Source organism: Lipophrys pholis, assembly GCF_963383615.2.
Source record: "Lipophrys pholis genome assembly, chromosome: 21".
NCBI lineage: Eukaryota > Metazoa > Chordata > Actinopteri > Blenniiformes > Blenniidae > Lipophrys > Lipophrys pholis.
In genome coordinates, this window is record NC_137649.1 from 11730809 (window position 1) to 11744853 (window position 14045).

Sequence of the window (14045 nt, forward strand, 5' to 3'; positions counted from 1 at the left end):
AGGAACTTGACTTACACTGCACACAACCACAACAACTCTCACCCACTGGGTGTTGGCCCACCAAATCACCACTCACATTTACAGTACCATTGGCACATCTGCATAAATACCCACATGCAGGTGTGTGAAGTGACTGACAAGTCGGTGAGCTGTAACATTATAATGTGGCAGTGTTTTCAGCTGTGAAGGAATAAACATTTATAATGACTCACACACAAGTACACTCCGGAGAGGAGGCTGTGGTGGGTAACAATGACTTCACTACCTTTTGAGAAAGAAAACATTTCATTTCTCTCGTCTCTTCTCTTAAAATAAATAATAAGTCATGTAACTGAGAAAAAAAGGCATTTGCCTAATATGGTAACAAATGTGCCGACGAATGCAGAGAGTATGATATGTTAATGTATAAGAACATCCAAGAGAAATAACTTTCACAGTTTAAAGCTACTTTGCTGCGGCTGAAAGTTCACAAATGAAAGTACCTCCAGTTGATACAGCCCACACATGGTTGCCCTTCATTTAACATCTTCTGTAGTGCATCCAGCTGTGCTTTAATGAGTGGTAGTGCCCTGTTCTGCCCCAGAGTGTGGTGAGTTGTGCAGGGCAGCAGGAGGAGCCATTGAACAGAAGTGCATTTAATGGCTTGTGCTCAGCTGGACCAAAAACTTTTCCTCACTTCTGATGTGTTTCTGCCTGAGCACCATTACTTCTTTTGAACTCCACCTACTACCCATTATCCTTTTTTTTTTTTTTTTTTTTTTACTGTCTTTGCTGTTAGTTGCGGTTGCTAAAACACGGTTGATGTCATGTTTTTTTGTAGCATTTGAAGCTTTAGTCTCCAAAACTTAGAATGCTTCTTTGCTCTCTTGAAGGTCAAGACTCTTTGTAAAAAAGTTCTGTTCTATATTTTATATTTTGGATTTATATTTCGTTTTTTTTAAACATGGCTGTTGCCTATGGATGTGAATTAAAAAGGTGATCTTATGGCCGACCACTGCAGAGTGTTAAGTGGTTTACATTTACAGGAGCATTTTACAGTATTACACAATAAACCCTTAATTATTTTTCTCACGAAAATGTAGATATTAGGTGACGAATGACTGTAGTCACAGTGTTGGTGGAGCTTTGAATCTTTAATACCACAGATAAGTACATTATACCTTTGATTTGTTGTAGGGATATGTAATAATTCCCATTGATAATTTTGTACTATTTTGAATTGTGTGAGCATTTGCCTTAGTTTAGTGAGTTTCATTCGTGATGTGTGGGCTTACTGAGATTTTTATGTATTTATTTGATGTGTCTGCTGATGAAGTACTTCAAAACACAAGCAGAAGTGTAGGTATGTATTTTTTTATGCAGGAAGGGTAAGGTCACCAACTGTTTTTGATTGTGATTTAAAGGAAGTCCTGAAGAATGACATAAAAGACCGTGCGTAAAGACGCATGGACCGGGACTCGAACCCGCAACCAGAAGCCCTACACTCTGGTTGATCTGGTTGTCTGTGTTCCAACCCCCGGAAAGTATCGACTCGAGGAGGAGGAGAGACGCGCGCAAGAGGAGGAGGGGGGAGAGTTTGCATCAACTTGTGCGAAACTTTCCTCCGACATTCAACTCCACAGTGAGCCGGACTGAGAGGACGGCGCTGAGCCCAGCGCGCGCTCACTTCAACATTAAAGCCGATCGGACGAAATGAAGCGACTCGTGCTCGTGTTTACCAGCACGCTGCTCTGGCTGCAGTGCCATGGCCAGCAGAGAGGTGAGTCCTCAAAGAAGCGGCACATATCTCCTCCTCATTAATACCTGATCGCGCAGCTGTGCGTAAAGTTACTCCGAGGTCAGTTTGTACTCTTGATGCCTTCACCTGCGAGGAGCAAAGCTTGGGGGAGATGGTTTGGAGTCGGATTTGGCCAGCTTGATCTGTCACTTGCTAATGATTTTGGAAGAAGCAAACTGCTGAAGTCAGACAACAGGTCTGTTGTTATTTATAGACTCATAAATTAAATTAAGTGCTTTGAACTTTGGCAGTCATATATCACTGGACTTCCAGGTTGTCCTCTGTGTGTCTTTGAGTCACAGCAGTTAAAAACTTTCAGTGAGCTCTTTTTTGAAACTCCATGTGTTGTCTGTAGAAAAAGTAAAACGTGAAAGAAGCTTTCATTTTCTTTTTCTTTTGAAAGTTGATTTCAGGGTATTTTTACTTTACATGTCTTATACCAAAGTACATATCTATATTTTTTTCAAATGCAAGTTGTGCACTCAATGTATGACAGTACTTTGGTCACATTTGAACTTTTAACCCTGTAAAAGAAAAAAACAAAAAACTTTTTTGGGGGGTATGTCCTAAAAGGTTTTAATCCTAATTTTATGATCTCTTACAAGTTGTTCTTTTTAAACAGCAGACACAAAGACCCGACACTCAGTAACATTGGAAGACTTGGGCCATGACAACTTTTCAGAAGTCTGTGAATCATCTTGAATCTTGATGCTTTATCTTCCGGAGCACTGCCATCAGTCGAGCGGTTCAAAGTCGGGATTTCTGGGTGAGCCAGGTCAAAAAACCCTGAAGTTGCTGGCATCTTGAAATTAGGCATCAGCTTTCTGTATTAACCAAGGCTTTTGGGTTTTTTTTACATGCTGGGGTTCATGTGGAAGACACAGTTTTGTTTAATTACTGGCAACAATGTCAGAGCCGTGATTGATGTATGATAATGTGAAAAGAGCCAAAGGTGTTCTGAATCACCGTCTCTAGGAAGTGATACGAGCTCCAGTTTTAGTTCTTCTACAGTCTGATGATAAACCAGCGAGTCTGAACATGTGATGCAGAAAAATATTACCAAAAAGGAGAAAAAAGTAGTTTTAGGAGAAGTCTGTTGAGGGCATTATGACCAGAAACTTAATGCCAGTAGGATGGAAAATACCAACAATTTCTTCATTTTTTTTTTTTTTTTTGAAGTACTTATTTTGATTGCAGGATGTTTGAGCAAAGTCTCCTTTATTCTTCTACAGAACATGTAAAAGCAGGGATCTCTGTTGGGAGTGAAACAATCACAGAGGGATATTTGAAAGTTGCATATTGTCTTGAGAGGTTTGAATGCACAACTGACAATCAAGAGGAACATTTCTTCTCATATAACGAAATGATCATTGAAATCTAAAAGTCGTAAATTGTCCTGAAGTAGGTGAGCGCTGATGCCGTTCGGTAGACTGTTTGTTAGAATCACGTTTTGTGTGATCTCTGGCGACTCCGACATTACAACAAATCCTGCCGCGAAAGGCAACTCGAGGAGGAGACGCGGGCTTCTATTAAGTGGCGTATTTGCGGGCTTGTGAAAGATTAATTTGTGTGCAGCGTGCGCGTTGGGGCCGTGACATAGTCAACAATGAAAAATGAGCAGCAAGCCCTCGAGCAGAGATGTGGATTGACGGCTGAGACAAAACCAATATTACATGGCACACAACAAGAGTCAAAATATTCTCACAAGTGCTGACTCTTGATTTGTATAGTTGCTGAGTACATTGTCCCACTAAACATCCCCCCACCACCACCACCACCACCACCACCACAAAAACAAAAAAAAAAAGGCTGCTTGATTGTGTGTATGAATAGTTTGTTGTGCGTACGTGCGTCTGGTGAAGGTTGGATGATTTTCCCGTGAACGATAGGGCGCATCTATGGCTTTGGCCTTGCTTTTCTTTCCCAGGTTATCTCTGAGAAGCATCTCCAAGCAGCATTTGATCCAGGAGGGCTCTGGACCTCCTGCGGAGGGGAGAGGGAGGCGCTGCCTTCCAGACGCGTTTCTGCATACCGCTTATGTGTTTGGGAGCGAAAGTGAGTGAGTGGAGGAGGGCAGGAGAGGCCATCTGCGTTAGGAGCCTCATTACCGGGCGTGTCAACCAGGCATGCTCTCTATCAGCAACGGAGCTCAGAAGAGACACCGGGAGATAATCGGGGGGAGGAGAAGGAGAACGGGGGGGGGGGCTCTGAGAGAGATGGAGAGGAAGGAGGGTGCATTCAAGAGTTATTAGGCATCGGAAGAGACGTCAATGATAGGAGGAAGATGGATGAAACGTGTAGACGGAGGGATCAGAGGACATTAGAGAGAGGATAAGGTTAAAGCACAGATGGTGAATGAGCAGAAGGAAACACAAACACAAACTTTAAATGGAGGTTTCTCAGACCGTTTCCTCCGAATCAAGTCAAGTTTTCGTGTTCGCCGTGTTGGTAGGAATCGGAACACTTTTTGATCAAGAATTCCCCACCTTTTCACTGATATGGAGACAAGGTCGAGGTGAGGTCACCGAGCCATTCGATGCTCCACAGTGGAGGACGTTCGTCGGACTGCAGCGAATCGATTGACGCTTTAACTGGATCAGTCTCTCGGGTTGAATGAAAATCCAGTGGATAACTCTTCAGTTCAATAACTTATTTTCATCTTTGCATGAGAGGTATTTTACATTTGCCCGTGGGTGTCCGACGGTAGGAAGGAGTTGGTCGTGGAGCATTCATGAATTTTCAGTTTTCGGAATTGAAATGTGTCTCCTATTGTTTGCTTGTTGAGTTGTTTTTATCCCCCTCAATACAATCTGCCAACATCGAAATCATGCGTAACAAACCACCACGGCTTTCCAAAATAACATTCGTTGTTTTATATGTTGTCTAAGCTGTACGGCGGTGTAGTGGTTAGTTCTCTGGTCTCATACTGTGACAGTTGAAGTTGAACCTAAGTTGGAGAAAACAGGAGTTTGACGGATGAATACATTGTCTACACCTTTATAATATTGGTCCCTTTGTCGTACATCTTAATATAACTCTGCAGCCAAGTCACTAAAACAGTCATCTAAAGACATCTAACAACGGAAACCACCGGGACTTAGCCTGTGACAGCATTTTCAAGACCTTCGACAATTGAATTTTGCATTTACAACATTTACAAATATTCAAATATAACAACCAGAACGACATCAGTCAGATTGGCAGTCGCCTCTGTCAAAAAAAAAAAAAACCCTCACAAAGAGGAAACAAAATACATAAATAGACGCGTTCATTGATTCAATCTTTATTTCACAAAAATGTGAAAAGAAGTTTGTTACAGTCTGTCATGACGGTTCTGTTGAACACGAGTCTAAAGAATGTCACTTTCAATGCACGTAACGTTTTAACGGTCCAATATTTTTCCATTAGAGTGCACTCAATGGAGTCAAAAGAGAGTCAAAAGAGACAAAAAGCCTAAACGATAAAAGGCTGTTTTTTTCTTACTTGTGAAGCCAAAAAAATGTTTTCAAAGTATCGTATTACATGTTGCGTCATTGAATCCATTGAATTCTCCATCTTCAGTGTCACCTATAAAAGAATCTCGTCATCTCCAGGGAGAGATGAAGTGAAGTCTCCTCTTCTGCGGGTTTTTTTTTTTTTGTCACACTCAACCTTTGAATGAAAAGCTGCACAATGAAAGCGCGACTTACATTCTGGGAAATACAGTAGATGAATAAATAACTAAAACAACTAAGACACTGCTGGTTATTTAACTCTGTTTTCATACGTGTCAATATGAGTCTTCTTGTAAAGTGTGGAATGTCTGTTTTCTTTTTTTTTCTTTTTTTTTAAGCAGAAAAGAACTTCTATAACATGTGGAACTTAAGAGCCAGTCCACACAACTTTATCGACCGTATGAAAGACGTGTTCCCGACGAGAAGGAAAATGGGAAAAGTTTTGAGAAGTTGCCTGAAAAGTTGAGTTGTTAATGGAAATCGTCCCAACCTGATTTGCATGACTAAATTCGCTGGAGGAAACGGCGTGGCTTGAATTCAGACGGGGCTTGTAAACCAACAGAAGGAATCAACTAAAAAATTCAGAAAACTCATTGTGGCTTCTTCATAGTTCTGCTGTCCTGCACAAACCTGATACAGCATCTTCCAAATGAAAAAAAAAAGACCAACGCATCAGGAAGAAAACCGATTGATTTAGCTTGGCGTACATGCAGGTGGAGACTTATCTGATGAAATATTTTATTTTTTGATTGAATCGACACCCCCCCCCCCCCCCCCCCCCCCCAAAAAAAAAAAAAGCATAGTTAATTTGTGGATAAAAGGTCCTGCAGGAGGGAGCAGAGGTGTGTTTATAAGTTTATGGTAATGTGGATTTAACCAAGCCTGGCTGAATGTGTTTGTGAAGTCACCAGAGGTAAGGCAGCGAATGTGATGTGAATCCAGAATGATTATTTTTTTTTTTTTTGGCGCCCATCAGAGAAATCAACATTTTTATGAGGTGAATTCATCCCGATGTCATAATGTTTCTGAAATATGTTGATCTCACTCTGCTATGTTAATGCGAGAGCAGCCGAGCTTAGCTGAATGGATTTGATGGTATGCACCAGAGGGGGAAGCTTGCAGACGTTTTCTCAGCCCGGCAGAGAGATTCCCTGAATATAATCAATGGGCCCGAGAAAATAGGAGGAGGGGAAAGGGGGAGAGAGGCAGTGATGGAAGAAGAACAACAACGTCAGAAACCGACTGGAAAAAGCAGATGTGCTTAGTGAAGGTGAGCTTGTGTTTTGATAATTAGTCAATATGTGGCAGAGTCCCTCTCGCAGACCTCCAGACTAGGCAGACGTTGCGAGTTCCAGGTTGGGGGCCCTTTTCTGTATTCACAGCTGACTTCACATTTTCTTGTCATAGTTTCAAAAAGACGCTGGCTGCAGTCCTCAGAGATTATGGGCCATATTGACATTATTCACACAGTTCCTGCAGAATTGTCTGCTGCTCATCTATGATGTAAATCTTCTATTCCAGCTGATCTAAAAGCTCTTTTCATTGATTTTTGGTAACTGTCAAATTCATTTAATTACATTAAACTCATTGTTGTTTAAAAGACAGCATAGCCATGAATTTAGACCTTGGGAAAATATGTAATTGCCACCCCCAATATGAATTTTGTTGCTCTTCAAAATATTAGTCCTGATATTTCTTTGTTAATTGTCGCCCAAACATTGAAAAGCACTTAGTCTTTTATTATTTCAATTTTTGTTTCGTCAACAGAGAAGTTAGTTGGCAGGACAATTACCAGTTATAGTGACTATTTATCAGGGTCATGATGTTGTTGATGTTTTGTAATCTCCAACTAATCTGACTATTCTTTTTTTGACTTATGGCATGAATAAGACATATTTGCCTCGATCACTGGGGCTCACGGTACCACTCTCACATAGATCAGCCAGGCTGACTCAGTTCTCTAACAATCCATTAGAATCGTTCACACATAAAATCTCAAAAATTGTTCAGAAATACCCCTTGAACTTCTCTTCATTTCTCACTTCCCCGTAATAGAGATGAGAAACAAATTCTACTATTTGACACGGTGGATGTCAATCCAAGAGTCGTTGTAATTGCTCTACATTTATCACGAGAATACTCATCAAATAAAACAATCAGTAATCATTTAATGACTACAGCTGCATGATTTTTTTTCAGAAGTTCCAGCAGAGTTATAGGTGAGTCCATGTTTGGTCCCATCCACATGTCAACGCGTCCTTGAGCAAAGTGTTTGACTCTAAATAGCTCCTGATTTGTTTATGAGGGGTCAAAGGCTGCTTTGCACAAAAGCCAATTCAATGAGACCCTGTCTTTGAAGGGTACTGTATACCGTGTAGAGGAACAAATTGAGCTTTATGTTTTAATCGAGAACTTACACTTGCCTAAATCAGTGAATAGTTACTTTCTTTTTTTACTTCTCACTGGTTTTGTTTTTGACTGGTAGGACACAGCCGTGGTGCAGTTATTGCTCAATCTAATGTGTTTGCTCCTCATCTTGGACATTCTCAGCCACGCTGAACTTTGAGATTTGGCTTATTACGAAGTCAACTGGCTGTGAAGTTGTCTTTGGCTCTGCGGAGAAATTAATCGATGACATTGTGCCAAAGACATAGATCACATGACCACCAACAGGTGTTTGGGTGTCTGTGTGCTTCGGAGGAATCCTCTGGGTGCTAAAATTAGCCCTGGTGCTAAGTTGGAACGCTGCTGTATCCTCATCAATGAGAAAGAAAGACCGTGCCGCTTTAGACATGAAAGCTACTGTTGCTTTGAAAATAATAGCATACGTATCTATTTATTAATAACACACAGACTGAAGATGAAAATGTAATCAAGTCAGTACTTGGTGTGGCCATGCCTTTAATTTCAAAACAGCTCTGATTCATTAAAATTCAAAGTGCACAGACTCGATATGTGCGTCACAGTCCGGTATTATTGGGATGTGTTGAGTCAAGTGATGTATCGCAATTTGTTGCGTTCATTAAATATATCCACGTAGGCAAACTTGTCTTAAACGTTCACACTGACAAGGAAATACTGACAAGTGTTCTAAGTACCACAGTGACAGATATATGTAGTGTGAATGCATTTTGCGGGATCGTTTTTATTGCATCGCTGGAATGTTGCTCCAATCAAACATTGTAGAAGATGTGGTTAATTGAGCACACGCATGAAGTGTAACTAAAAAGAAAAATAAGGTGATAGTGCCACTTTCATTTGGGAAGAAATTAAACAAATGTGTTGAGAAAGAGGGCAAGTGGTGGAATTCTCTGAAGTAATGAAATTAATTTGCCTTCTTCAGCCTTCAACCCGTTACCGTGGCGATGTCTAGTAAGGTAATTACACCAATATAGTGCAATTAATTAAGTTCCAAAAAGGTAGGGCCGGTCTGTCGATTGAGATGAACAAACATGAAACCTTTTTACCATTTTTAGCTGAACTATAGTATGTTTGTAAATTTACTCAATTTCTGACATTTGCTATGGAAATAAACACACAAAACTGAATCCCTGCATATGTAAATGTATTCAACAATATAAGTAAAGGTCATCATTAAACATTCATTAAAAAAAACAACAACAATTACCAGCCCAATTTAAATACATTGGGATAATGAGTACAATATAACAATAACAATATAACTTTTTATTGGTAAACTGTTAACTGTGTTCTATTGTGAATAATATGTGTTAATAGGATTTTCACATCATGGCATCCTGTTATTATTTACAGTGTACGCATTATCCAAACATTTTAGGAGTTGGGAGTCATCAAAGTCATGCATAAATGCATGCGATACATCACGAGCTGACGTGCGATACGTCTCACAAAATATTAGTTTTCCTTATTTTGCCTTGCATGTTGTATTGTTTGCACGTAATATTGTTTGCGTCTGCTTATTACGGTGGCGTGTTAATATTTGACTTGTGTTGTTCCCGGCGGGGCTTGACTGCCCTCCGCAAAGCACACGTCCGCTGAACAAAATCTAAGTCTGTGCATGTACGCCCATGTGTGTGAGTGTGTCCCAGCTGTTTTGTGGTTAGGACAGCATTGATAATGCTGAGGAGAAAATCAATAGTTAATTCTACCAGGGACACAATAGCTTCTCTGCCCAGCACCGTTCTTCGGTGGGCTTAGACACAGAGAGAAACAGGGCATGAGTTGATAAATTGGTAAGAGCGCGTGTATGGGAGTTCATCATCGGTGTGCTGTGTGTGTGTGTTTGCGCCAGCCAGATATATTTTTTTAATGTGCCTAAAAAATAAACCAGACTCTGACACGCATTTGCAGGGAAAAATAAATGACAAACCTTTTTTGTGTGTGTGTGTGTGTGTGTGTGGGGGGGGGGGGGGGGGGGGGATTGCAACTCCTCGCATTGATTTGAAAACACTGTTTTATTGATGATAAGGAGTTCAGCAATAACACACATGCATCTGGAGTGGAAAGTATGAAAAAATATTGGGAGATAATGTAAGAATATCTATTCGGAGACGTTATTTTCCTGTTTGAGACACTTCAAAATTAAAAGAATTCTGCGAAGTCGAGTTAAATGTACTCTAACTGCTTCACTTGAGTGTGGCACTACAAAAATAACAGCCAAAATTACCCATCTTCACTCTGAAGCGCCGCTCCAGGGAAGTTTGATGGTCCTAATTCTCAAACCTCTTTAATTTTTCTGACACATCGACTGTGGCTGTGTGGAGAAATTGCTCTCTTGAAGTGTGTTACTCTTAGCCTAATGGGTAGCTTACTTTGAATCTCGCAGTGTCACCTCTTTGGAGTAGAAAACATTAAAACCCATATCAAGCTTTATCATTGAAACCTAACAATCTTGACTCTGAAGCTTGGGGAAGTTTCACGTTTTTCATTCTCTAACGTTCATAGTTTTTTCCCAACACCTCCACAGACGTCTGACAGCAAAACCCCATGTCAACAATACTTTTTTGAGTTTATATTTTCTGTCAAAGTCAGAGATTTCTTTTCAAATATACTGTATTTTGCATGTTAGGAAATGTCAGCATGAATATTGTGAAAATCTATGAAGTGCCAAATTATTGGAGTTCGGCCAACCAATCGTAAATGGGTTGGAGAGCTCAGGTTTCCCATCATCATCAGCTTTGGGCAGTTTCATAATTTAAAGTAGTTAGTAAACAGTTGGACAGTGGGCAGTATAAACTTTATTTTTTAGCAGATACAGCTGAGCATTGCATATTGAAAACATTAACATTGCTTGGAGGGTGATACTATATTTTTGGGGGAATAACTAACTGAACACGTAGATCTGGTTTATTTAGACGTAACTTACAGTAGGCCCGATGGTCAGAACCAGACAAAAGTAGACGGGGTTGGATTCAGACACCTGATGCAGAACAAAGACCCGGGATGCCACATTTATACACATATGGAGTCGGGAGACGATGAAGCACAGCCGACAGCACTCGAGGAGCGCTCGAGGGGAGACGCATGCATGGAAGTCAACCAACACATTAGGCATGCAACATGAAATGTCCACTACATAACGTATCAAGAGCCTAGAATATGCACTATGACACTCGAAACTCAGAACTGGAACAATATGACAAAACATAATTTACATGGACTCATGAAGGAAATAAAAGACAAGAGGGAAAGCAACGCACAGAGACAGCAGGGGGAACAAAGTACACAACTCAGAACAACATTTCTTCAAGAACAGCAAATTAAATATATGATTTATCATGTAGATTTACCTCGTTTGAAAAGTTAACCCGCTCACAGTACGCTTGCATTGTAAACCAGTTACGATTGCGTGTTCTGAAAGTACCATGTAGTGACGCAGATACTCAGCATTTTGAATATGTCTGTGTGTGCATGTCTACTATGCATAATTAAAAATCTGTTCGACGGACAGGCGAAGAGATCAGTGAGCGTCCGCGATGGGAGTTGACGCTGCGAACTTGCGGCTGCGGCGCAGCACGCCTGCCATACAGATTGAGCCGCTGCGGATACAGAGGCTGCTGACCCTTACACGCAAGCGCACACGTTCCGCAGCTGCGGAGACGTCCGGGTGACCTCCGTTTCTTCATCTTTCATTCTCGGTGTCATTCTCTCATCTCTCCCTCCTTGCTCTCTGATCTTTCTGGGAGCTTATATTTTCCGGAGGAACTTCCTGTGGTAACACATGGTGTCAATAATGAGGATTCCCCCCCCCCCCCACACACACACACACACAGACACTTTCCCCCCCTCCGCTGCTTATAATCCCTCATCCCCCATTGCCTCCCTCTTTCTTTCCTGTCCCTCTCTGATTTTTCTCTCCATTCATTCCCTGGCCTCCTGACTGTTTCCTTTTCTTTCATTTCTTCTTTCTTTTCTCTCACCCTAGTCTTTTTTTTAATTGTTTCTTCACTTCTTTTAGTCTCGTCTTTTTTCTATCTTTTTTCTACTCGACCCCGTGTCTGCAAAAAGTGGACGCACACGGCTACAAATCTAATCCAAGAAACGAAATATCTCCACTTCACAAATACAATACCTTGTTCCCATCTAGGGAAAGTATGCGGCTCTCTGCTGCTGCTTCTCCATTTCGCATCCTTGCTGCCCCTTTTCCCTGTGCCCTCTCACACACCCCCCTCCTCCACCTTCCCCACCGCTGCCTTTCATCCTGCGTAGGAGTGCCGTTGACAACCTCTGCGGCCATAGTTGAGCTCAATGTCTGGCCTCGGTTTGTTTGTCGAGCTACCCCTTCGCTGCTGGTTTCTTGAGGTCTTATTGTTTTGTTCCAACTCAAATCACTTGAGTTCAGAACCTCTGTTTATCCACAGTGAGCACACTGAGAGCAAACTGTCTTTTACAGGAGGAATCTGTCTGACACAGCCAGTTCAAAGGCAGCCATGAAGACAGACAAATGCCCCCCAGATCTGTTTGGAATTCTTTTTGGTTTGTTGGTTTCGGTATGTTTAGGCTTTTTTTTTTTTTCCATCTGAATAAAACTTTGGGAACTGGAGCTCAGTTTGACTTTGGTCCAGGATTTTCTTTTTTTTTTTTTTACATCTGTCATTGCCTGTTATCTGGGTCATGTAGCTGCATCACTGGCATCCATCAAAATTGTTACATTAGACTCAGTGGGGATTTTTGGTGTGTTGTGAATATTAGGTTGAACAATGCATAATGTCTAAGAAAACCTAAGAAATGGTGATCAGTGTGTGATGAACATTGGGTTTTCTTTCAGATTCAGGACACAAATCTCCATTTTTATTCTAGTCTGCCATTTTTCTTGCTATACTTTTGACATTAATGGGTAATTTCAGGGGTGCTTTGGCATCAACTTGTTTAACCTTGTGTAGGTTTTTGTGGTCCCGCTTGTTCATACTGAGAAAGATTTGAACAAAACCCGCTGCATGAGAATACAAAGATGTATTAGCTATCATTGTATAAGTATATTTGATTACATTTGTCTGTTCAATACCTCCCTTTAATTTCAGCAGCATATGTACAGTGTTGCTGTATTCACATCTGGCAAATTGAAATGTCACTGAAAATACATTGTTGTCAGGTTGGTAATAATGTATTGAGACGACCGACACCGGATTTCCATCGTCGCTCTCGTCTTTTCTTCGCTTGAACGGATAACCACACACCAACGTCACAACAGGAAACAGTCAAACAAATTTAAATTCACAACTATGAGTTATGAAGGCACCAAATTACCTCAACACATTTTTTTTTTCGGGACTGTGGGAGCGAACCGGATTACCTCGAAAAAATCCACACACGCGGAGAGAGCATGGAAAATCTGCACAGAAAGACCCTGAAGCCCAGAGTTGAAATGGGGATGTTCTAGCTGTGAGGCATGAGAGCTAACTTCTAACACTACTGTGCGACCCCTTAGGCCAAAATGAAGACTAGAAAACATCTTCATGGTCGCTGTTGCTTATCCTGGTCAGTTTGGAGCTTAAAAAGATTGTAAGTGCCCTGCAGGAGGGGAACTTTCACTAGAAAACTAATTGTACCACGTAGATAACATATGACGCATTATTATTTTGTCATGAAAGGGACAAGAGGCAATGTACATAATCAGGTTAATATATCCATTTTAAATGAATTGAAATGACAAATTTGGGATAATATCACAAAAACCCTGCAGGTTAAAGTATCCAATTAAAAAAAAAAAAAAAACAGCCTAAGAGTTTTAAAAACTAATTAATGAAAATCCAAAAATCTATTAACTACTTGACTGTCAGTCTTATCACAGCCAAATTAAAACAGTGTCCATTCGCCTTGAGTGTATTGCCGAATACTAAAGCTGACAAATAATTTGTGTATACTGTATGCATGTCACTCGACATAGACAATACAGCCACACCCTGAAACATAAATACATACTACTGGGTACTTAAGCACATACATACATTTTTGAATAAACACAAACACATAATTATTCAAAATAGTGAACTTACCTAATGATACTGTCAATCAATCAGCATAATTCCAAATTATAGATTTGGAATCTAAGGATTTTGAACCACAGGCTCTGAGTCTAGTGGTCATTAGCGGTATTGCATTTTGAAATGAACTTGTTCTTGGCTTAAGTTTCAACCTTGGTTGTCTTTTAAACAAAATGCTTCGTGTTTCAAAGCATGTCATGCTTTCAAGACCATTCAAAACTTCGGGAAAACATCACAACACATGTGTTCCCCACATGTTTCTGTCTTTGATTCTTTGGCTTTCTTGTGGCTTCCTGACGTATCGTCTTT

At 40.7% G+C, this 14045-nt stretch overlaps 1 protein-coding gene across 1 annotated transcript in view; it reads left to right on the forward strand.

Moving 5' to 3' along the window:
• The first annotated feature begins 1555 nt into the window (after positions 1-1555).
• lama2 (laminin, alpha 2) overlaps positions 1556-14045 on the forward strand; it is a 194450-nt gene continuing 181960 nt past the window's right edge. Inside the window, exon 1 of the mRNA XM_080490875.1 lies at positions 1556-1759. Coding sequence (XP_080347001.1) covers positions 1693-1759 — 67 coding nt within the window. The 5' untranslated portion in view covers positions 1556-1692. The remainder of the gene's footprint in view (positions 1760-14045) is intronic.